Below are 24,333 nucleotides of genomic sequence, written 5' to 3' on the forward strand. Positions count from 1 at the left end.
GTTGGAACTGGATGAGCTTTAAGGTCCCTTCCAACCCAGACTGTGATGTGTTTCCTTGAAATGCAACAGTTTGTCCCCACAGAACAGTGATTGTTGCTTGAAATCCAACTTTTCAGGGTAGTCATCTTAAGAATACCCTTAGTTAAGTTTTTCTTTCTAAGTGCTTGCCTTTATTATTATACCCTTTGTGCTCAGAAATTATGTTTTTCATTATGCTAACAATTCAAGTAGAAAATTGTCTGCTGCCACCCGAAGACGAGTTTAAACGCTTATAGTGCAATTGTGTTGTTTGAATTATAGAATGTGAAATAGCCTGATACTCTTTTCTGATGTGGATCCCCAAAATGCAGTGTTGTGTTCTGTAAGATGCCGTTGTTCTTTCAGGTTGAAGAGCTCACTAAAGAAGTCCCTAGTACGAAGGAGAAGGATACATATAGCGTAGAAGTACAGACAGAGGAATATGCTGCGTGGTCACAAGCAGGTAGACAGGATGGTGATTGCTTTAACAAGCATCTAGAGCATTATCTTATATAAAACACATTTCGACTCTGCATTAAGCTCAGTAACTTGGCATTATCTTTTGGACCATTTCCTACTTATTCAAACCTTTCTTTTCAGAACAGGGTAAAACATAGCATGGACTATAGCAGAACTAATGTCAAAGTAGTCTGTTACATAGTAATCTCGCATTACACACATACATGTTTTACCAAATTTCAAAGTACATTAAAACAAAACCTAGTTTCTTCAGTAAGAGTAGAATAAATTCAAAGCAGAGGCACTACCTAATAATTGATTTTCATTAGACTACTTACAACCATAAATTTCCAGTTTAAGATTTAAGATCCTTAAACTGCATTGTGTAAAATACTGCTTTGCTAATTTATGCTGCTTCAGTTTTCTTTCACTTCCTGCCTCCACAGATTATTACTACTATGAAGACTACTACAATCACACTGATGCACAGGATTGTGCGTCTGAACTACCAGTGCAGCACGATCATGGGACTGAAGGCACTGAGCATAATTCCACAGAGGAATTGCAGACAGGTGTTAATGTTCCATTAAGAATGGATAGCACCAAAGTTGCTGAAGGTGGAGAAGAAGAAAATTTCATCCAGAATTCACAGGTTATGGAAATGTTTGGGATTTTACCAGTTTTGAAGTCATCATCCTATTAGTGTTACATTTCAAAGATGTGCTTTGGACTTGATGTCGTTGGAGATGGAGGGGGGTGTTGGGGTTTGTTTTGGGGTGTCCATGTTCTTTTTTTCTTTCCCGATGGTCTAGCGCTGCTAATAGCAGGCAAACGTCCTTGCACTTTGAAGCTAGTTCTTTCTGTAGTATGTTCCAAGTGTAACTGTTTAAAAAAAACCTAAACAAAAAACCCCATAGTACTTATGTCCTACCTAGCCTGGGAGCACGGCATTTTTAAAATCAGTAGAGTATGTTCAATATGGCCATGCTAAATTTCTTAAAGTGTACTTTTTCTTCCTTTGATATAAGGAGGAAACAGATACAAAACCAAAGTTGTTGGGGGGGGGGGGGGTTATGTTGTTGGGGGGTTTTTTGATTTGTTTTGTCCTGTTATCCAGCAGCTTAACTGATTTTGTGCCTTAGCATCTAGCAACTGAAATGGAACAGAGCAGAAATCTTTTTCAGGAATATACTGAAAGATACTTGCTGTGTATATTTTTGATCAGAACCACTTTTGAATAAGGATTGGGGAAAAGGTACAGTAGGAGTTTATCAGTAAACTACAGCTAGATTTTTGTCTTCTTGTTTAATAGCTATTGAAGCAATCCAAGTCTGTCAAGCACTAATTTTGTTTTATTTAACATAGGGCATTGTAAAATGCTCCTTTTTGGAAGAAAATGTAATTTCTTACTTTCTGGTATCAGGAAGCGGAAGATACTTCATTGCCAGAGGGTTCTTTGGCAGAGAGCTTGAGAGCTGCTGCAGAAGCTGCTGTTTCACAAACTGGATTTATTTATGATGAAAATACAGGATTGTATTATGACCATAGTACTGGATTCTACTATAATTCGGTAAGGATAATTTTCAAAACCCTCTGTGTTTTTTCTGTTGCAAAAGTTTTAGTAGCAAAAGTTGATGCGAGCAAAAGAACTAAAATCTAAACTGACTTTGGTTTGAAAAACGTGTTACTGAAGATGCATAGTAATGGAAGTCAGTTGTTGAACTATTTCAGTCAAAACTAGCAAGTTAAAATACAAAATTTAGATTTTCATTCAGTTCTTTTTGATGTCTCCTTTAGATCTTTAACTTGCTTGGTATTGTAGAGATTTTATGCTATAAAGGTGCTCTGCAACTTTCAAAATTAAAAGCTAGAGCTAAAAGATGGATTTGTTTAGAAAAAAACAGATTGTTGGACTCAGTCAGTGGCTTCGCCACAGTGAAAAGCATGTTGAGAGAAAATACACAAAATACTTGTACTTTTACTTGAGTAAAGTTACCAAGTAGTTTGGTGGTATGGAAAATAAACTGCTTCCAAAAAAAAGTTAGGGCATCAAAATTTCATAGTGGTTGATTTTTGCAGTACTTTTTTCATAAGAGAGCTTTTGGGGAGGTTTTCTTTTTTTCCTTTGAGGTACATGTGTATGTACATGCATATATAGATACACACTGTCACAAATCCTAGTGGAGCTACTGTGTTAAAACAAAGGTTTTGTCTGCAGCATTACATTCAACTCGGTGGAAAAAAAGTGTGTGTGGCACACAAAACTACATGTTTTATTTTTCAGGGACATTTCTGGGCTTAAAGCCTTAAATGATGGCATTGCTTTGACGTTGTAGATGTAGTTAGATACATGAATGTTTTGGGCTGTAGATTACAGTTTATAGTACAATTACACAAAAGTGTTATGTTGTTGTTCAGTAACTGTTCTGAATTATGGAATGTATTCTTGTATATGATTTACTGCAATGTTTTGCTAGTGGGGTGAGGGACTGCAGAGGTGGCCTCTGTGAGAAGAGGTCAGGGGCTGCCTGGACATGGCTGGTTCATGGGCAGGACACAGTGAGCCCTTCAGAGAAGCTAGTGGTGCCTCTGTGAAAGCATATTTAAGAAAGGGCAAAACACAGCACAGTGGAGTGTGTGGGGGAGGGGAGGGTGAAAAGCAACCCTGCAAACACCGAAGTCAAAGGAGGAGTGGGAAGAGGTTCTCCAAATGCTGGAGTAGGCAATTTCTTGCAGTCCATGGAAGAGGACCATGCTGGAGCACATACTCACACTGCAGTCTGTGGAGGACCCTGCAGTGGAGCAGCTCCTTAAGGAGCTGTGGCCTGCCCATGCCAGAGCAGATTCCCTTAGCAGGAGCTGTGAGCTGTTTAGGACCCACACTGGAGCAGTTTGTGACAGAGTACAACCCACAGGAAGCACCCATGCTGGGCAGGAGAAAGTGTGAAGGGAGAGAAGGAGCAGCACACAGGAACTGTTATGAACCAGTGACAGACCCCTACTCTCCATCTTCCTGTGCCACTTGGGCAGGGGGAAGAGAGGTAGAGGAGTTGGGAATAAAGGAATGAAGTAGAGCTTGGGGGGAAAAAAGGAGCAGGGAGAGGTGTTTTGTCTTTAGTCCTCATCTTCTAGCCCTTTTTTAACTGGCAATAAATGAAAGTTATTTTCACCAAATCGAATCTGGCTTGCCCATGATGGTGATTTCCCTTTTTCTTGACCTACAAGCTTTTCGTCTTACAGTCTCCCCAGTCCTGTTGAGGAGGAGGATTGAGGAGCCCAGCTGGACGGGCCACTGGGTAGTCAGCCCTTGTCAAGCCACCACAGTTCTTTAGTACATTTGAGTTTTGGTTTTGTTTAGTTTTTTTTAAACTTAGTATGTGGTTCTTTATTAACTAGGTATTTCTTTGAACAATGTATTTACTGAAGTGATGATAACATTTTTCTTTGCTTCTTATAAAGGAAAATCAACTTTATTATGATCCAGCAACGGGAATTTATTACTACTGTGATGTGGAAAGCGGCCGATACCAGTTTCATTCACGAGTGGATCTGCAGTCTTACCAGACCTCTGGTACTCAGCACACCCGGGATAAAAAAGGGAAAAAGAAGAGAAAAGATCCAGAGCGGATTACTGCAAATGACTATAAGGTAACTTTAGAACTGACAGACAGAAAATGCAAAACCTGGGACTTTTTTCATGGTGCAATTTATCATGTGGGATTTGGTTTTATGCTGAAGTTGTATGCTTATTTTCTGAAGGATTCAAATATCTTTATATATAGCAGATTGCTAATATGTGGTTAGTGTTCAAATAATTTTCTTACTGAGTGAATAAAGATGAAACTCTAAATGTGAAGCCTTTCACTTTTTCACTGTTATTTTATTGCAGTACAACTGTATAGATCACTAAAATTGAATGTCAGTGAAGCTCTCTCAAATTAGCAAGAACACTGGAATGAATTCAGGGTACTGTGTGGGCTGGATTTACACCAGAAATTCAGTATTACTTCAATGTCTTGGTTTGGGGGCCTAGGCTTATGGGTTTTTTGTTGGTGGTTTTTTGTTTGTGTTGTTTGGTTGCTTGGGGTTTTTTTTAAATTCACATGGTGAATCAAAAACTGACTGAAGGTTTTGTAAACACATGCACACACCACCCCTTCTTTGTGACTGTAGTTCAAAGCTCACTCCATTGACATTTTACTGTATCTCTACCATCATTTGGGATTGAGGAAGCATCTGTGAAGTTCTAATTCTTTGCATATTATGCTCTCCTATTTTTGTTTTATGTGTTCAGTACATATTTGTTGTCCATAGTGCATGGGTAAGCTGTACATCTTACTAAATGCCAACTATAATGGACTGAGGCTATATTACTCAATGTGTAATGCCATTATCTAGGCCTCAGTCAAGCTGATTGGTTGAAATCTGAAGTAATCGATTTAGTGGACAGGTACTCTTTCTTACATAACAGTTATGTAGCACCAGTACAGAGTTTGAAAATTTTTATCAGGACTGAGATTGTATCAAAGATTTGAAAATGGAAACTGTTTACATTAAGAAGCAGTGAAGGTAGGTTACATGAATAGCGGTAGAGGATCGACTGCAATAAAGAAACAGATGCCCATTCCTGGCAGTGTTCAAGGCCAGGTTGGATGGGGCTTGGAGCAACTTGGTCTAGTGAAAGGTGTCCCTGCCCATGGCGGGTGAGTTGGAACTAGAGGATCTTTAAGGTCCCTTCCAGCCTGAATCATTCTATGATTCTGTGATTGTAGCTGATTGTGGGAGTTTCTTCCCTGAGAAAACTTCATGTGAACCACTCAGTTCTGAAAGTTTGAGGTGAATGCATAGCAACAGTAACTGTAATGATCCTTTAGGCTTCAGAGAGGGGAGCTAATGCAGTTAAGGCTAGGAGTTTTACCAGCATCCAGCTTCAGTACAACTGCTTGATTAGCATTCTGTCACTCTCAAAAGGCATTATTAACACGGAACTTCATTCATCATGCGTCAGGAAAGCATCATGGAAAGGTAGTAGAAATAAGGCTTTATGGTATAATGCAGTTAATAAGTCTCCTAAATATGGGCTGGTGATCAACAGTTACATATTTAGCGAAATAAACAAGCGTATTTATAAATGTTCTGAGGCACATTTGCTCTGATCTGACAAATAATGTTGACTACTTTTTGGGATCCTATCAGAGTCTGCTTCTGTCATTTGATTTTTCTAGAAGTAGCTGCTTGTCTTTAGCTTAATTTATGTTGATAAAATATTTTTATATAGATTGTTTGTTAACAATTCTTGTGTGAAGCTTGCACAGTCACAAGGTAGGAGGTAAGCATCCACTTTCTGATGGGTTCTATTGTTAGTGAACAACGTACTTTGATTTATTTTGAATGAATTTGTTTGACCAGCAAGATAACAAGAAAAACATTTAAGTCGTATTAATTAGTGCACAGATCTTTGTGAACAGTAAGCAAAGGTTAGTGTCATAGTAAGAATCAAGACCTTTTCTATTTTTTAAAACAGCAAATGGGAGCATGCAAAGCAAAACAAAAAACCATTACTCTCAAATTCAAAAAGAAAATAATGTCTTTTGTGAATGTCATTAACACAAAAGTGCATTTTTATGCACATGAACTGGTAGATTTAGACAAAACAAAGCACCTGTCATATTTTACATAGCTCAGTTCATTCTTATGTGGTTCTTAATCATATAAGAAAGTCATTCCTTAGTTTAAAAAAAAAAGTTTCGTTAGTATAAAAGATTAGTCTTTTATTCTAATAGATATTAATTTTTTTCTATTATAAAACTGGAGGAAAAAAAGAAGAGTTTATAAGGTGCACAATCCAATTCGGAGATGCCTGGTGTTTCTTGGCAATAGTACTGTTTTTCAGTTTAGTTTGGTATTGGAAAAGTCAGTAATTAGTTCATGCTAGTTACTGTATTATTTACATCCTGAAACAAAACCCAAAATGTCCGGTTTTAAGTAGAACATTGTGGTTGAAGAGTTGTCTGTTGAAATGTTTTCCTTGACACTTAGGCTCAGCCTTCTCCTTTTTCCTTTCATAATTTCTGGAAAGTACGTTTTACTTGACTGTCTTTTTCTACATCCAGTACAAGTAAGCGAGCAGTTTGGTTTATTACCTGGTCTGTGGACCAGTAGTAGTGGTAAATAAAGCAATACCAAAGTCTAATTCTGGGAATAGGTCATACACCCTTGAACTTCATTATGCCTAAATGAAGATTAAGTGGTTTATAAGAATATGCATGTGAAACAGGGGTAGACAGTGAGCTGTGTTCTAGAATCTCAAGTACACAAAACACTTGCAAAACTTATTTTCTCTCTTTTCCAGTTAAAGAATTAAATATAAACAAGTTTTGATAGATAGTCAGTATTACTTAAAAATTGCCAAGCACAAGAAATACGCAAATTTAGCAGCTACATGTGTATGTTATCACAGCAGATATTTCTACGTGGATGGTACTGATAGCTATATAATTTTTACAAAACTTGCATGTGAATTTTGAATTATTTATTCTGTTTAAGCAAAAGTTAATATATTTTTTTAATCTAAAAGATGGTAACTGGGCCAGTCTGTTAACTTTGTTTCTGGTCATATGAGGATTTTCTAGTTGCGGTTTAGTTTGTAGCTATTGTGAAGAATTTGATGTACTCGGCTATGTTACATATAGTATCTATTTATGAGTAGCAAGTTGGGATGCTTAGAAATACAGAAATTACAAGTTTAGTTTCCACCAATATTGCAGCATTCTTGAAAAAGCAATATAAATCTGAGGATCTAAAGAATAAAACAAATATGTTAAAATATTATTATATTTTTAACAAGCTGTACTACTAAACAGAAAGTGCTAGTGAGTGTCTTCTAAAATGAATGTACTTCTAATTGTAAAAAACAAAAATCAGAAAGTAGCTCATGTGCTTAATATCTCCTGAGGGATGTTCCTGATTTATACAAGTATTTTCTGTAAAGAGATTCTTTTCAGCCACCAAACTTCTGTATTACAAATAGTTTTCTTTTGACTTGTGAAACTAAGCATGCTGCCCACATGTTTGCTTTTAATAGATGATGAGGAATTTTATTTGCCAGCTTGAAGTATTAAATAGCCTCTGTGCGGCTCACATAAAAGGACTGGTGGAATATATTGGAACTTTTAGGCATACAGTTTAGTTCTGATATCTATTTTTAGTGGCAGGCCAAAAAAAGTGGGGCAAGAAATACCATGTTATCTGCTGTACAAGAAAAACCTTTAAATAAGTAAGTTTGGAAAAGTTTGTTTGTTTGTTTTTAAAAAAATAACCATGAGGTTGCATAAATGATACCATTATCCCTGGCCCAATATCAAGATCCAGTGCTTCCATGTAGGCTGGAGAATAGACTGTGTGCAGTAGTGATCATGTGTTTCTACTTGTTGTACTGGGGACGTTAGAAATACATAGCAAAAGTTTGATGCAGAGTCTGCCATATGCCACTTTTTTCCCAGAAACTGTTTTTGCAGTTTATTCTAAAACTTCTAATAAATTGTGTTTCAGCATGGTGCTTAAAATTAACTTCTGCTATATTCTTTTCCATTGGAGACGCATCCTATCTACTTCTGTAGGAGAGACAAGGCTTTTGTAGTAGTATTACCCTTAGAACTCTTCAAGCAGTGAATTTTTATAATTTTTTTTTTCTATCACATGTAGTTTACTTTTGCTGATATTCGTCCCATCTTTAGGTACGTCAGTTGACAGAAACCATGGCTAATCTGAAGATTTCTTCTTTTGGATTGGCAGCTTCTGGTGAAGGTAGAGTTGAGACAACAGACACATTAGTCTGTGGATGTTTACCTTTGATCTTGATATTTTTATTAAAGGAAGACTAATATCTAACAGTAGATGTTTAGATATGTATTTTCCTAAAGACACTAAGTTTTTGGAAGCTATTTGATCAAAATCAGTTCATCTACAAAGTAACTTTGAAATATATTTGAAACACTGTATAAGTAAAACATCTGAAGAAAACTTTGATGACAATTCTAGAGTATTTGGGAAGAGACATAGTTAGCATTACTGTATTAACATACAGTGTCCTAACTAAACAAACAATGCATTCTTTAAGTAAGGCAAATTTATGTTTGCTGTATTTTCAGAGCTATCCAGCTGTGTTTAGAATTACTTCTTTATTATACAGAAAGATCTTTGCTCTTTTTGTGGCTTTTAGTCAGACTTCTTTTGCATTGGAAATTCAAATATTGTGTAGTGTGGAAGAAAGTAACTGAAGTACTTGTGAAATGGTGCTAGCAAGTAAAACCTTAGCCATCTGAGTGAAAGAGCTATTTTAAACTGTTTGAAAATGTTTTAGTAAAATACTGGTTTTTTTTCAGATTAGTATTTCAAATTGAGAGAGTCAGTGCTGCAGTTCTAATATTCAGCCCTTTAGTTGAGAGCGTTGAATGCTCATGATTCCATTAAGTCTTCTACTGAACTAGCAAATGAAGAAACAACAGACTACACATTTCTGAAGTTATACATACTTGTATATTTTATACAAAAGAAATTGATTTATAAAATAATAAACAGTGCACTTCTTAGAATTAAGCTAGTTATATATGCTAGTTATATATGCATACAGTAATTTTTAAGTCCTGATTTGAAGGCATGCTGATGAGTTGCATGAACACGCATGTTGATCAGGCATAACACAGAAGAATGTGAAGTTTCGAAAGACAAAATACCTTGCTCTGTCACAGTAAAGCAAAAAGTACAGCTAAATGCTTAAAATACTTCCAAGTTTTCATTAAGAACACTCAAGACTGTAATCATTCATGTATATTTTGTGAGCTGGTCAATCTGCACTTTAGATGGTCATTGTAATCAGTAGTTTGTGGCCTATTCTTTATAAAACAAAACCATCAATTCCAGTCATATGAGCATGATCTGTAATTCTTACAAGATCAGTCCTCATGGGGTGCATAAAAATCCTGATTTCACTTGCCCCTTTGGTTGTCTTTTTGTCAGGGATGCTGAAAAGCAAACCAACTCCACCCTGTAGTCAAGAAATAGTTTATTATGGATCAAATTCATCCTATCTCACAGTTTTACTCATGCTTGATCAGAGACAAGTCAGAGATCATGTGGTGATACCCAATAGATAAAAAGTTTCCCAAAGCTGAATCACACAGAGGTAATCTGTATCCAACATGCGCCTGTTAGGGGAGGTCTACTGACTGGATATATTAGGGAAAGCAGCGCACGAAGGAACGTATGTGCCTAATAAAATGATGTAGCAAACATGGTTATAATGAGCATGTACTTACGTACTTTGTATACTGTATCATGAGAATTGTGTATTGTGTCTGAAGAAACTGTCTGCTCATAGCCTGGATAGGTGTGTTTTTCACTGCGTAAAAAACTGGCTGGATGGCAGAGCCCAAAGAGTGGTGGTAAATGGTGTCACATCTAGTGGTGTCTCTCAGGCCTCGGTGTTAGGGCCAGTGTTGTTTAATATCTTCATTGATGATCTGGATGAGGGGATTGACTGCACGCTCAGTAAATTTGCAGATGACACCAAGTTGGGTGGGAGTGTTGATCAGCTGAAGGATAGGAAGGTTTTGCAGAGGGATCTCATCAGGCTGGATCGGTGGGCTGTGGCCAGTGGTATGAGGTTCAACAAGGCTTAATGCCAGGTCCTGCACTTGGGCCACACAACCCCATGGAATGCTCCAGGCTTGGGGAAGAGTGGCTGGAAAGCTGCTCATGGAAAAGGACCTGGGGGAGCTGATTGACAGAGCTGAACATGAGCCACCTCGTGCCCAGGCAGCCAAGAAGGCCAATGGCATCCTGGCCTGTATCAGCAATAGTGTGGCCAGCAGGGCCAGAGCAGTGATCGTGGCCATACCTGAAATACTGTGTTTGGCTCTGGGCCCCTCACTACAAGAGAAATATTGAGGTGCTGGAGCAGGTCCAGAGAAGGGCAATGAAGGTCAAGAGGTAATGGCCTCAAGCTGCACCAGAGGAGGTTTAAAAGGGATATTAGGAAAAATTTCTTCACTGAAGGGTGATCAGGCATTGGAACAGGCTGCCCAGGGCAGAGGTGGAATCACTATCCCTGGAAGTGTTCAAAAACCATGCAGATGAGGCCCTTAGTAGTTTAGTGGTGGACTTGGCAGTTCTAGGGTAAAGGTTGGGCTTAATGATTTTAAAGGTCCTTTCCAATCTAGTTGATTCTGTGATTCTATGAGTTTGGGATGAAGAATAAAGTATCCTGCCAATGAGAAATTAAGTGCATTGCTAGTATTTGTTAAGTCGTTCGGGATGATATTTACTGTGTATTCTGTTTATTGCCAGTTGCTCAGTTTTTTAAGCAGTGGCTATATGGAGGTAAGATATTAGATGCTGTTTGCATGGATACATGCTACATATGTTCTGTGTAAGTACTTGTAGTCATACATAATGGAAAAGGATTTCTCCAGCACAAGTAAAGACCCCCTTAAATGCTTTAAGAATTTACCATCCCCAGTCTGCATCTCCAGGCTTAATCTTTAGACATCGACAGGGTGTGTGTTTTAATGTAGATCTGTGAAATCGTAACATGCTTAAAATCTATATTTTTTAGGAATGCAATTTTTAAATTCTCAATTTTGTACGAGGATTTCTAAATGTGAAGACTACATTTTTATCAGTACTTAACTATTTAGTTTATTTGCTTTCTTAACAGTTGATTGTAGTGGTAGTGGAAAAAATAAAGAAATAGCTGAGAACTGGTTTAATGGTCATATTGGCAGAATGTATGTACAGAATCTGTAAGGTTTGTTATTTACTATAAGGTCTATAAGGTTTTTTTAAAATTCCTATTTTAAACCCAGAAGAGAGTATACTCTTTAGTAATCAGGTTTTGAAAGAGCAACTTCTTATTTTGTAATGTAGAATATCTGAAAATTCCAAAAATTAGTATCACTGGATTCACAGTGGAGAGAGACCTGAGTGGTTGGAGTACTATACTTCAGCATCAGTGCATCACAGTCATCTGTTGCTCTGCATCAGTTGTGATTTGAGTAGACCATTTAGTTTCTCTGTTTTCAGAGTATGTGAGTAAAACTTTGGTAGGTCATAGTATTACGGAAAAAAATACATTTAGATTTGCAGGCCACATTTGTATATTGGGTATTGATCTAATATATATACCAAACATATAGATAAGGATAAATACACTGGAAAAGGTCATTCATAAAAGCAAAAATCAGATTTGCCAAAAAGAATACTTTTGGCAGGATTACTGTATCTCTTATTTAAAATAAACAGTATTGGGCAGTGACCTTGTGATCCTTTTCCTTCCTTGTTTTGATATGTAAGAAGGCTCCAGGAGGAGAGCTGGTGCATTATAGAGAAACCCTAACCAAACCAACAGTCCTTCTGTGAAAGCATGAGTTCTTTTAAAATGTGCTGGGTTTTCCTGACAATCTGCTGTCCTACTGAAAGTATTTTGAAAGTACGCTGTAAAGTCCTATCCAACAGCTGGACTGCTGGGCTCAAAGGAATTCTTGTGTTTGTCTTACACCCATGCCACTGATGAGGTTTTACGATTCAGAAAAGCGAAAGTGCTTATTTCCGTGATGTTAACATTCACATTAATGCATGTATCTTGAAATGTCAAATGCTCTATATGAGAACTGACTGAAAAAAGTTAAGGATTTTTTGTTTTAACTGATGTGTTGTAACATTTGGTACAATTTAGGGCAGTTGAATGCATTCATTCTGAATTTAAGATGTCAAATAACTTAAAATATGCGGGGGGGTTATTTCTTTTTTCAAGGCAAGCCATTTGTGTTCATTTTTCTTTTTTTTTTTTTAAGACGATCATGAGGGTTAATAAATTGAGAATTAAAATTTCAAGGTAAAAACTACTCTAGAAAAATTAATATGACATTTTAGATTTCTCAGTTTAAAAAATGTTGATGTTCTTTTTTTCTACTGATGAAATCAAGTGGTAATGATCTTATCTGTCTGTTATTCAGTGGAGAAATTTGTTGCAGTAGAAAATAGATTCTCAGTAGAAATGTTTCATGTAGCATAAATTAAACTCAAGTTCTCTACAGTATCTTGATGAAAGGCTTTTTTAAAGTTGCAATTCTGAAAGGAGGAAGAACAGGTGATTAGGCAAGCATGGGTGGGCATTCCAGATATTCTGGGCCACTGTGGGGAAAATGTGAGAAGACAAAAACAGGAGGAAGATATGATGAAGATCAGTTAAAGAACTTTTAAACAAGTTGCAACAATTGAGTGAGAGAGGGACAGAAGTAAGTGTCATAAAGTCAAAATGGAAACATATTCAAGATGCTGTTGTACCAGTTTGAAAGTGAGGACAAGGATCTTAAGTTTTGTGTGAGAAAAGAGGAAACAGTAAGTGAAGTTTAGAAGAAGAGTGCAGTCTCCCAAATAGAAGATGGTCTCTCTCAGTCATGCCTAACAGGATGTGAAAATGTTTCTACTGAAATGCTCTGTTCACTGCATATGCAAAACTTCATGGAAATCTGTTACTTAATAGTTGTAAAAATAATTCTTCCTAGTGAAGAATTTATTTCCAGGCTGATAGCAGACTTCAGAATAATTCAATCTGTAAAGAATGTAACATTCTGTAACTCCCCTCCAGGATTTGGACACAGAAGAGCAGAAATCGTCTAACAGTCTGAATTGCTTTTCCACTACTGAGCAACTAAGTTCTACTGAAGAAGAGGAGTCTCCAAACATAAGAAAAAAGACTAAAATGGATACACAACCACAGAACAGTCTAACAGCCAAAGAAATGATTTCTACAGACAATATAAATTCACACTCTCGCAAAAGTACACCGGATACTGCAGCACATACAGATGACAGTAGAACAGCAGACACAGAGAGTGAGCCAGAAGAAGGTGAAATTACAGATTCTGAGTGTGAAGCATACAGCAGTGAGGCTGAAGTAACAAGCGAAGAAACTGCTGATTCAGAAGACTCTGAAAATGAAGGTGAATTATTATGGCTTTTATACATGATATTACAGTATTTTGCCAGGAGTCCATTAAGAACTAACTACAAGAAAACAGTTTGGATAATTTAAAAAAAATTAATACATAGAAGCATGTGACTTAAGATACTTTGAATTAAGAAGTTAGTTACTGGCATTTGTTTCTTTCTCTTTACTTGCACAGAATTAAGTAGGGGTGTTTTTGTAAAAGCTCTTTAGGGGTATAATGTCCTGTGCTTCTGTAGAAACCTCACTGGTAGTACATGATTTGTTTAGATTAGCGTAGGGACAGGAGAAAAGAAAGTCTGTTATGAAATAGAGGTTCTAGTACAGAACTCACAGTAATTCCATATATTAACTCTCTTCAACAAATGTATAATATTTTTGATACTGTTCATAAACAATCATGTATCATTCAATGTAAGATGAGTCCACTGTGGTGAAAAGGGTGTGTGTGGCGTACTCAGTACTATTTGAAGTCTCATTTTATATGTATTCCAGTGGCAATTTGTAAGAAATGGGTATAGAGAGGAAACCTGTATACAGTTGTGTACCATAGAAAGTGTTCTGCTAGAATGAATGGTCTCTTGGGGTGTGTGTGGCAGAAGTAACCTGTGAAAAGCCTAATCCGACCAATTGTAACTATGTATATGCAAAGGATACATGCAAGCAAATGCACAGAACGAAATGCATCCTCTGGAAGTCTGTACTGCAGCCCATGCCCTGCTCACAGTTAAACAGTCAGTTTGTCTCCTCTGTTTTCATTACTTTTTACTCACTCAACTACTTATATTCTGAGTGACTAATGCCATTCAAAATGTGCTTGTTCTCATCAGGCTTTCAGATTTCCTGCCCTTACTGTTTTCTAATAAATTCTGCAATAATCCTGGAGTAATAAAAACTGGAGACTGTTTCTCGCCTCCTTGTACCTTCTGAGCTAGTGTCTTCCCATCTTACCATGTCTATTCCTAACTGAGATCACTGGAGACTGTTTCTGCAAATGTACTTCCAAGAACAGAATTTATACAGCTGTTAGAATATAATTACTTAACTGGGGCAAAAAAGCATAGGTATGTGTAGGCTTATCTGTTATTTTTTTCTTTTTGTATTGGTGCATAGTGCTAATAAAAGTAAAAATTAGTAAAAATACATTTGACATTTAAATTCTCAAATATAAAGTTCTGTATGCATTTGGTTTGTGATGTGGTGAACAAAAAGGTACTGCCTTTTCTCAGACAAAAATTGTATTCTAATCTGTTATCACTAATGATCCATAAACTTAACATATGAAATTCTATGAATGTATTTATATTTTATTGCTGTAACTAAACAGTTGTGCACATGTAAATAACTAGAATTAGGATAACATTTTTAATACTTCCGTGTGCTGTCAGAAAGCCTTTGAAACAGGAGTCTCATCAAAGTTTTCTCAGATGTGCTTATACATTTCTTTTTCTGAAAGTTGCATAGTATTCAGCCAAATCATGGCTGAATATGTATCAGTTGTTTGAAAGCTATGAGCTATAGGGATAAAACTGTAATTTGTTGGTAGTAATAGTATTGGGTTTTTTATATAATTACAGATGAAGAAAAGATCTGGCCTCCTTGTATTAGAGTGATTGTAATAAGATCACCAGTTCTGCAGACTGGATCACTTTATATTATCACAGCTGTGAAGCCTGCTACAATTGGAAGGTAAAACTGAATGGAATTTTTTATATATATATATCTGAAACTGTACCTCGCTATTATATTTACAAGCATTATATGAGTATAAAAGTTCAAATAGAAATGTCAAATTTATAGATAAAAATATAGCGGTAACAGCTCTATCATATAATTATTGTCTACTGTGTATAGTTTACAGATAGAAGAAGGGGCCTGAAGCAAGTCCTCATGTGGTCTATATAGCAATGTAGTGGTTTATATCTGTAAAGCTCCGTATTAGCTCAGAAGGAAAACATAGTATTAAAGTTCTATTGAAATGCACTTTTTGTAAACCACTTATTAGACGTATTTCTAATTTGTTGTGATTTATATATCAACTTGCCTTTTCAGAGAAAAAGATGTTGGACACACACTTGAGATTCCTGAAGTTGGAGTCAGTAAGGTAACTCTTGTTTCTGTCTGCTGAAAGATAGAGCATCATATGAATGAAGCTTTATGTCTTTAAATTTTGCAAACCTTTATATTAATTTTCTAAGAACTTTCAGAATGAGATGTGGGCTTAGCCATATTTGAAGTTAGAAAAAGGAAAACATACAGTATTTTCCTGAATGGGAATTTAACACGAGCAGCAGTGCAATATCAAAGTCTAGAAAAGCTAATTTTTTTTTTTTTTAATTGGACTTCTACTAGTCCACAGTGTAATGCACAGTAAAAAAAAATTATTCTTTGAGTCTTGCATTTATTAGTTGTTGAACTGGAAGAAACCTTCCTACTCTCTTAAGTACTAATGGTATGTAGAATATTGATGTCACCTAGTTAGAACTTTCTCATAAAGTAATCCAATCCTTGCAGTTGAGGTAGACTAATAGGTTTTATTTTATGTTTCTTCAAGGCAGCTGTATAAATATGTAAGTGATGTTCAAACAGGGAGTTTGAAAATTTAACATAATTTCTTTCAATGCCAGGTTGTAATGGAAGACTTTTCATCTGGCTAAGAGGATTAAGAATAAGTTAATGGCTCTCACAGACCATAGATACAGCACTCGTAATAAAAGAAAATCTAGATTAACAAACACGTCATCCAAAAAAAAAAAAAAAAGATAAAACTATCTGCAAGTGCAATATCTGAAATACAGTTTACTTTTTCACTTTGTTCCAGATGATAGTTCTGATTAATCAGCCATGTATAGTATTTCATACTGAATAATTTCCAGAACAAATCTTTTCGTGCTATTAATGACTTTTTTCAGGCATGTATTTGAAATTGGGTGCAGGAAGAAGCCAAAACGCTTTTATTTTTCTGTAATGTTACCATCGTAGTTCTTCGGGTACCTGCCTGTTTATATGAGAATTTACTTCACTTTGCAGATAAGGAGTCAAAGGCAGGAAGATAAATGACAGATCTGTAGAACCAAAAAGTTAACTACTACTTTGTTTACCTTAATATTCATAGTTAGTAGCTGTGTACCACTTTGGCATTTTCTTCAGTGTAAAGTGAGATTTAAAAAAAACCAACACTGCACCCTGTAGATATAGCATCTTTTGAAGAAGTTTGGATTCATCCTATTCAATAAAACACGAGGTAGGAATTATTTAGTGACTGAGCTAGTCAGTCTCCACTGTTATGGCAGTGAGTATTCCTGTTGTAAATGCTAGCCAATCTACAAAATGCTACTTTCTTTTTTTTTTTTTTTTTTTTCTTTTTAACTGAATGTAGCAACTCTATTATTGCTCAAAGATAAGAAGAGATTTGGTTTTAAATGAACATTTTCTTCCCAGATTGATTCTTGGGGTTTTTTTCTTGATTGTAACAAAAGGGATCTTTGCTTGTCAAATTTGAAGCAGTCACAGTTTTTTTAGACTTCTGCTTTTTACTGAGAAGTCTATAGAGGCTGCAGAAGTTCATGTTTTAGTTTACCCAGTGGCCGTTTTTGGAGGTAGTGTATATCTTTTTGTTTGGAGTTGTGTTTCCTCTGTTCCGTTTCTATATAGGATTGCAACAACAAAACAAACAATAATATTAGGTTGTTAGTCTCAGTATCAGAAAGGATATAAAAGAAACAGCAAGTGATGATTAGTCATTGTGTCCTGGGCATTAAGAGGCAGGTGAAGGTGAATTACATGGAACTTATAAAAACATATAATTTAGGGAGGTATTTCAGATATGAAGGATAAAGTAATCTGAAGCTGTAGAATGAGGTGTTTTTTTAACTGAAAGAAAAAAAAATCAGACTCCTGTAACATACCTTGTAAGACAAAAGCATTTCATTTAAAAGAACAGCTAAAAAATGGTCTATAAGTGAATCTTGTAGTCCTGTAAGTAAAGTATACTTGCTGCTTTAGAAGTATATACTTTTTTGGAATTGATTCAGTTTATGGTCAAAATAGTTGTATTATTAATAGTATGCTTTAGTTCATGGTGTTGTGGCCCACTCATTTGCATTTCACGTGGATGAAATCATAAGGTGTGAAATACTCTTATTAACTTAGAGTACCAGAGCCACTCATCAAGGAGATGATCCTGCCCCTCTACTCTGCTCTCGTGAGATCTCACTTGGAGTATTGTGTACAGTTCTGATGTCCTCAACAGAAAAAGGACGTGGAGCTGTTGGAGCAAGTCCAGAGGAGGGCCACGAGGATGATAAGGGGGCTGGAGCACCTCCCGTATGAAGACAGGCTGAGAAAGTTGGGGCTGTTCAGCCTGGAGAAGAGAAGCTGCATGGAGACCTCATAGCAGCCTTCCAGTATCTGAAGGGGGCCTACAAGGATGCTGGGGAGGGACTCCTTATTAGGGACTGTAGTGGTAGGACAAGGGGTAATGGCTTTAAACTGAGGAAGTTTAGATTAGATATAAGGAAGAAGTTCTTCACAGTGAGGGTGGTGAGGCACTGGAATAGGTTGCCCAAGGAAGTTGTGAATGCTCCAACCCTCGTGGTGTTCAAGGCCAGGTTGGACAGAGCCTTGGGTGACATAGTTTAGTGCAAGATGTCCCTGCTCATGGCAGGGGGGTTGGAACTAGATGATCTTAAGGTCCTGTCCAACCCAAACTATTCTATGATTTAAAGTGTATTCTGAAATCTTACTTTAAAATAGCATATACATTTTTAAGTACTTCCATAATAAGAACGTTTCACTGAGGCTTCTATTTATCAGTTCCATGCAGAAGTATATTTTGACCACGATTTACAAAATTATGTTCTTGTGGATCAAGGCAGTCAGAATGGAACAGTTGTTAATGGAAATCAGATTCTTCAGGTGAGTACCTGTTGTTTATAATGCTACATTGAAGAAAACTGTAGTTATGTGGGCTTCTTTAATTGCAGCAAATCACTAACGACATCATTGTACGGCTTCTTTCATACATTTGTCTTTTCGTTGCTTCCCTTCTGATTTTAGAGCTACTTAAAATATTTTTATGTTTTCTTTATATTAGGTTGCAACAGTTGCAGTTGCTAGTGTGAAATACTCACTGCAGTTGAATACTTATCTGTATTTTTCAGACCAAGTTGACTTACTAAATTACAAATACTGTTTATGAAATAGTTAGTGCCCTTCATTAGTAACTAATTAACATTGCTTTCAAAACTTTATTTTGCTGTAGCCTAAAACAAAATGTGATCCCTGCATCTTGGAGCATGGAGATGAAGTGAAGATTGGTGAAACTGTGCTTTCTTTCCACATACATCCGGGCAGTGATACTTGTGATGGATGTGAACCAGGACAAGTCAGAGCACATCTTCGCCTTGACAGGAAAAAGGAATCTTCTGGTTAGTCATGTTATTGCAGGATAAGTTGTTGGGTTTTTTGTTTTGTTTTTTTTTTTATTGTGGCTCTTTATTTTATAAGCAAAATAATTACTTCAGTTTTCTTACAGTTTTTTTCTTACCTGGGAATAGTTCTACAATACATGATGATGTATTTTTTTATTGGTATGTGTGTTTGTGTGTGGTAATCTCAGAACAAAAATTCTCACAGTTAAGTTTCAAAACATTGTTACATTATTAATTAGAAAAATCAATCCTGTGTTCTTCCTTTTAGTTTGCCCAGCACTTAGCAAAGAAGAGAGAGAGTTAGTCAGAAGAAAAGCATTAAAAAAAATACGGGAAAAATATGGTTTACAGGTGAGTTTACAGTAGAAGTTGCCTAATGGTTTGATGTCTACATCTACTTTGTGATTCCTGTGTTAAGCCATAGACTTCAGTGAATAAGGAAAACTTTAAAATTCGTTCAAACTTGGGCCTGGTGATGATGGCAATAACATCACACACATACCTTGCAAAGTATGGCTGTAAGGTAAGAAACCACTAAATAAGAACTGTGGTTTTTTGTTATAAGATGTACAATTGATGAAATAGAGTGAAAATGCCTTACTTTTGGCAGAAGCAATGAAGTTATAAAAAATAAAGAATGTAAAGTCCACTTTATTTCTCTTGATGTAATTTAATCTGCTTATAAAGAACACAGAGTATGAAGACAATAAAGCAGTGAAGAATCCAAAATACAAAGATAGAGCGGGAAAACGCAGAGAGACCATTGGAAGTGAAGGAACCTTCCAGAGAGATGATAGTCCAGCTTCTGTTCATATGTAAGTTTGGTGGGGGGATGGAGAGACTGGTGTTAGGGGAAGGGAGGAATCCTCCATGTCTTCAGTGAATCTTAAAAAATTATCATGAAGTACTAATTTGTTACTAGGATACAGTTTGTTAACTATTAATTACCTGTATATAATGTGTTAGGACATCTAGAACATAGTGAACTATTCTCACTTAGTAGTTCGTATGTTCTTTCTCACCTTCTGTACAGAATTAAATTTGGCAGTAAGGATGGTTAGATCACTTCCTTACCAACTCAAAACATCAAGAAACTCCCCAGCTGCACTACTGACACCTTCAATATTACCTATTTTTCAAGTGCCTCAGTTTCTGTTTTTCTTACCTAGTCCCAGTAATGGTACATATTCAGATTTTGCACTTGCAGTTTCTTTCACTGTCAATATCTAGCCTATCATAGGACATAACAACACTTGGTTTAGTCTTCCTCTTTGATCATTCCTTTGTTTCTCTAGTTGTAGTGCTGTTTTTTAAAAAAACATGAGCTTGTAGGTTAGTAAAAAGGAACTATGAGGCAATGAAACATTTTTTAGGATGATTTGGTGGTGAGGCAGCAATACTGTCCTTTACCTAGTGCAGTCAATTCCCACCCAGAAGTTAATTCCAGAAGTAATCAACTAGTTCAGAAAGACTTTTAAGTTGGTATTGACCAGAGGCTTGGAATAACTTTGATAATATTCATGAAAGAACTTGAAAAAGGTAGCACAAGGGTATTCTGCATAGCTCTTTGTGGAAGTAGGAACAGCATCATAGTTGAGTCCTGGTCTCCAAAGCATGCACATTTCTGTCCTTCGGTGTTTGAGTAGCGAGCACACTCTTTGTATTAACTCTTGCTTATCAGTTATCTTAAACTTTCTTCAAAGTGAAATCAGCAACAGCAACAAAGGACATAAAATGTTGGAGAAGATGGGATGGAAAAAGGGGGAAGGCCTGGGCAAGGATGGTGGTGGTATGAAGGATCCGGTAGGTCTTTCTGGTTTTTACTTGGAGCGAAAAGGAATAGAAATGAATTTGCAGTGAAAAATGTGTAATTGCAAGCCACTATTCACTTAAAATGTTTCAAATTCCTGCTTAGAAAGGAATAATCTCAGTAGAGCTAATCTTAAATCTCCTGATTAATGAAGTATTTTGAAATTTTTCAGTGATTTTGTCCCTTAAGCAGAAAATGCCAGTAATGTCTGTGTTTGGTAGGAAACAAGGGAGTACAGGCAGCTTCTAGCAATTAAAAATCTTGTATCTGAATACAAAGTCTGGAGGAAGACTGAATTCAAGATGGACTTGGTGGAATTCTTCACTTTCTCCCGAGGCTGATGTAGCTCAAAATCAAGCTAGGTGATGGACTGGCTAAAGTCACTGTAGGCATCAAGTTCTGCGCCTCTGTGGCAGCCCAGTTTTTGTAAAAGATGTGCTGTCTTTTGGCAGTGGTAAGGCTCAGAGCCACACTGTACCTTTTGTTGTCAGACTACCCAGCACAGGGATTATACACTGTTGACTCAGTGAGGAGTACTTCAGAGTTAGTGGCACGTGACATCATTCGGCACTCCAGATGGTAATTCCAGAGGTGGTGATTTGACCCATCTTTTTAACAGTACTTTATATATCTACATATGATCTAGGTATATTCTTCACTGAGAGTGGTGAGACACTGAAACAGGTTGCCCAGAGAAGTTGTGGATGCTGCCTCCCTGGCAGTGTTCAAGGCCAGGCTGGATGGGGCTTTGGGCAACCTGGTCTAGTGGAACTGGATGAGCTTTAAGGTCCCTTGAACCAAAACCATTCTATGATTCTATGTTATTAGAGGCTTAAAAAGAAGTGCTTGGGGATGGGGGGAATTGTAAAACATGATCTAAAAGTATTTAGAATACTTGCAGTTACCATATTTAATGTATTTGACAGATCCACCTTCAGTTACATAAGACACATGCAGGTTTGGGTACCAGTAGACCAACCTCAACTGAAGATATTCAGATCTTCCAGAGCAAGAATAAAAAGAACTGGGATAAAGCAAGAGAAAGGTTTGCCGAGAACTTCCAAGAACCAAAATCACAAAAAGATACACCTAAGATTATACCTTGGGTTAGAGGGACTGTAGAGTAAAGTCCCACAGCAAGGTAATTCCTGTGTGTAAATAGCTGGGAGAGAATTTATTTTTATTCTTTGTTTCTTTTGCTAAAGCAGAAGTTTGGCAATATGTAAAATACAGTTGTGGAAAAAAATATACAAGATTAACTCTATCATGTTAATTGGTTTTCTGTAGTTTTCATGCTTTTATAAAAACATTTTTAATAAAACATGAATGGAATTTAGGGGCATATTCAAATTAAGTACTTGAAAGTGATTATCATCACGAGCAGGATGTTTCCTCGGTTGTGTTTTTTTAACACGTCTTCATGGGAAGTCAAAACATCTGTTAAATTAAAATATTATGTACTTTTAACATTTGAACAGTGGTTAAAAAGAAATTTAAAAAACAAAAAAAAGGAAAGAAAATCCCCCAGGGCCCTACTAACAGAGTATCATATTGCCTCTTCCCTTTTCCTCTAGTCTGTGTTTATTCACAGTCACCACGAAATGCTCAGCAAGAGGTACACCAGTCTTAAGTTCATACAGTTCAGTACTAGTTATATGTCTCAGCTAAAGAGGGGGAAAAAAACCTTGGTTTTAAACAGTCATCGATACTGTTCAAAAATAAATACTATACTCCAGAAATAAACTACCAGGTAGCATTAGTGAAGAAAACAATGTTCAAGAGATTGCTTGTAGCCTAATTTTCTTCTATGAAGAACTTCCTTGAGATTTGTTTAGTAAATCTGTCTCATGCCTTTAAAAGAGGAGGTATGTTTAGAAAACTGCTGTGTGGGTGTGTGTATTATCTATTAACTTCTTGTTCTGATATATCCATTGCTGGCAATGGAGTTTATGCCAGAAAAATAAACCAACCAACAGATTTTTGATGGGAAAGGACTGCCAAACTGATGCTGAGAGCTTGGTATTTATTGAATGTTCCTAAACACAATAAATCACTGTCAATTTAAGCACTGTGCTTCTTGCTACTATATTCTGCGTATGTGGGATAGGAGTGCACTTCTAGAATGAGGAAAAACTTAATCCCAATTTAGACAAGTTAATGTTCTGATACTTGTCCAAGTACTGGAAACTTGGTAGTCTCGGCATCCTACTGGAAACTGTAAAGCACTGTGGAATAAAACCAGGACAAGTTGCTAGCTATTTATCTTGATACATCTTCGGACACATGCAATATAAAGCAAAATATTCAGTGTTATTTAAATCATTAAACCACACAACTTTAACAATCTGAAGCATGTCTTTAGCAGTAGACAGCAGAAGATACAGTTACAAGCACAGGATGCCAGCAGCAGTATTACTTAATTTAATTTAAACCAGTTCACTGGTTGCCTTTGTAAACAGTTGGGTTTTTTGTAGTGACAGCTATGAATTTTTGGCTTACTTTGCTGTTGCATTGCTTTATATTGACAACTTCATGTTTTCTGAGGCTACCTATTTCTAGCTGCAAAAAAAGATTTTGCCCCATCCACCACTTTAAGTTGACCTCTGTAATCTTAATAGTAGATCAAAGAACAAATCTTCGTTTCAAGAGAGAGCAAGACATCCTGAACATACACTAGTAGGAACCTTAGCTTTCCCTCTCCCCAATTATTCAAATAACAGTTCTAAGAAAAGTCCATCACTTGTTTATTGTTGCCCTGCAAAGAAGAAACCTGAAAGGACGTAACTGAGTTTGCATTTCATAAAGCTTTTGAAGTAAGACATCATTTGCGTTCTCTGAGAGGCATGGTCTTGTGCAGTCAAGCACTGACTGCTTTCAGTACTGTGGCTTCCTCACAGTAGCACTTCCAAGTACAGTGCCACTTCAAGGTTTGATGCTTAGTCGCAGTTTAATGTTGCTGTGACATAGCCCATTATCTCTTGAAGCTGCCTAGGAAAGTGGAAAAAGTGGTGCCGTTAATACACACAGCATTGTTAACAACCGAATATAATGTCCGACTAATACTCATCAAGCAGCTGTGTACCTCTGTTGACTAGGAAGACTTCACTTGAGCTAAATAGAGCTTTTCGTGCCCTGCCTTAGTGACCTCTTGAAATGTTTTAAGTACAAGTAAGTTAGGTGAAAGCCACCAGTGGGGTGCGAGCCTTATGTGCAAACGCAGTACTGCTTTCCCTCATGTCAGGAGGGGAACATGAGTTGCCATTGCACTATTATAATTTTGGAGGTTATAACCAGTAAAGTACAGCATGAAGTTTAACTGTCTTACCTTCTCAGTCCTCCAACCATCCTGTTGTCTTTTCCAACTTACAGTACTTAATACTGATCACTTAGACAAAGTTGCTTTTCTACACATCCAAAGTTCTAAGTTTTAGTAGTGTGAAAATACTGCTAGTGAGTATGTATCATCTTAAAGCTGTTAAAAATAACATTACATTTATCAGTTTACATAAACAATTTATTTTCTGTCATCCCAACAGCGAATTTTGCAAAGCACCAACTTTGCTGAAGTTTTTAAAATAAACTAAAAAGAGTAGGTACATTCATAT

At 36.6% G+C, this 24,333-nt stretch overlaps 1 protein-coding gene across 1 annotated transcript; it reads left to right on the forward strand.

Moving 5' to 3' along the window:
• Positions 1-384: 384 nt before the first annotated feature.
• Positions 385-21,855, forward strand: AGGF1 (angiogenic factor with G patch and FHA domains 1; the record flags this gene model as incomplete). The annotated part of the gene is made up of 13 exons (XM_010016324.1): positions 385-481; positions 924-1,129; positions 1,901-2,047; positions 3,937-4,125; positions 8,214-8,283; positions 15,064-15,175; positions 15,539-15,590; positions 18,302-18,403; positions 18,750-18,915; positions 19,187-19,269; positions 19,606-19,733; positions 20,622-20,721; positions 21,655-21,855. Coding segments are annotated over 13 exons (1,653 nt in total), but the record flags the coding sequence as incomplete, so codon positions are not given.
• Positions 21,856-24,333: the final 2,478 nt, after the last annotated feature.

The sequence above is a fragment of the Nestor notabilis genome, unplaced genomic scaffold (assembly GCF_000696875.1).
Source record: "Nestor notabilis isolate BGI_N333 unplaced genomic scaffold, ASM69687v1 scaffold8836, whole genome shotgun sequence".
In the NCBI taxonomy this organism is placed as follows: domain Eukaryota; kingdom Metazoa; phylum Chordata; class Aves; order Psittaciformes; family Psittacidae; genus Nestor; species Nestor notabilis.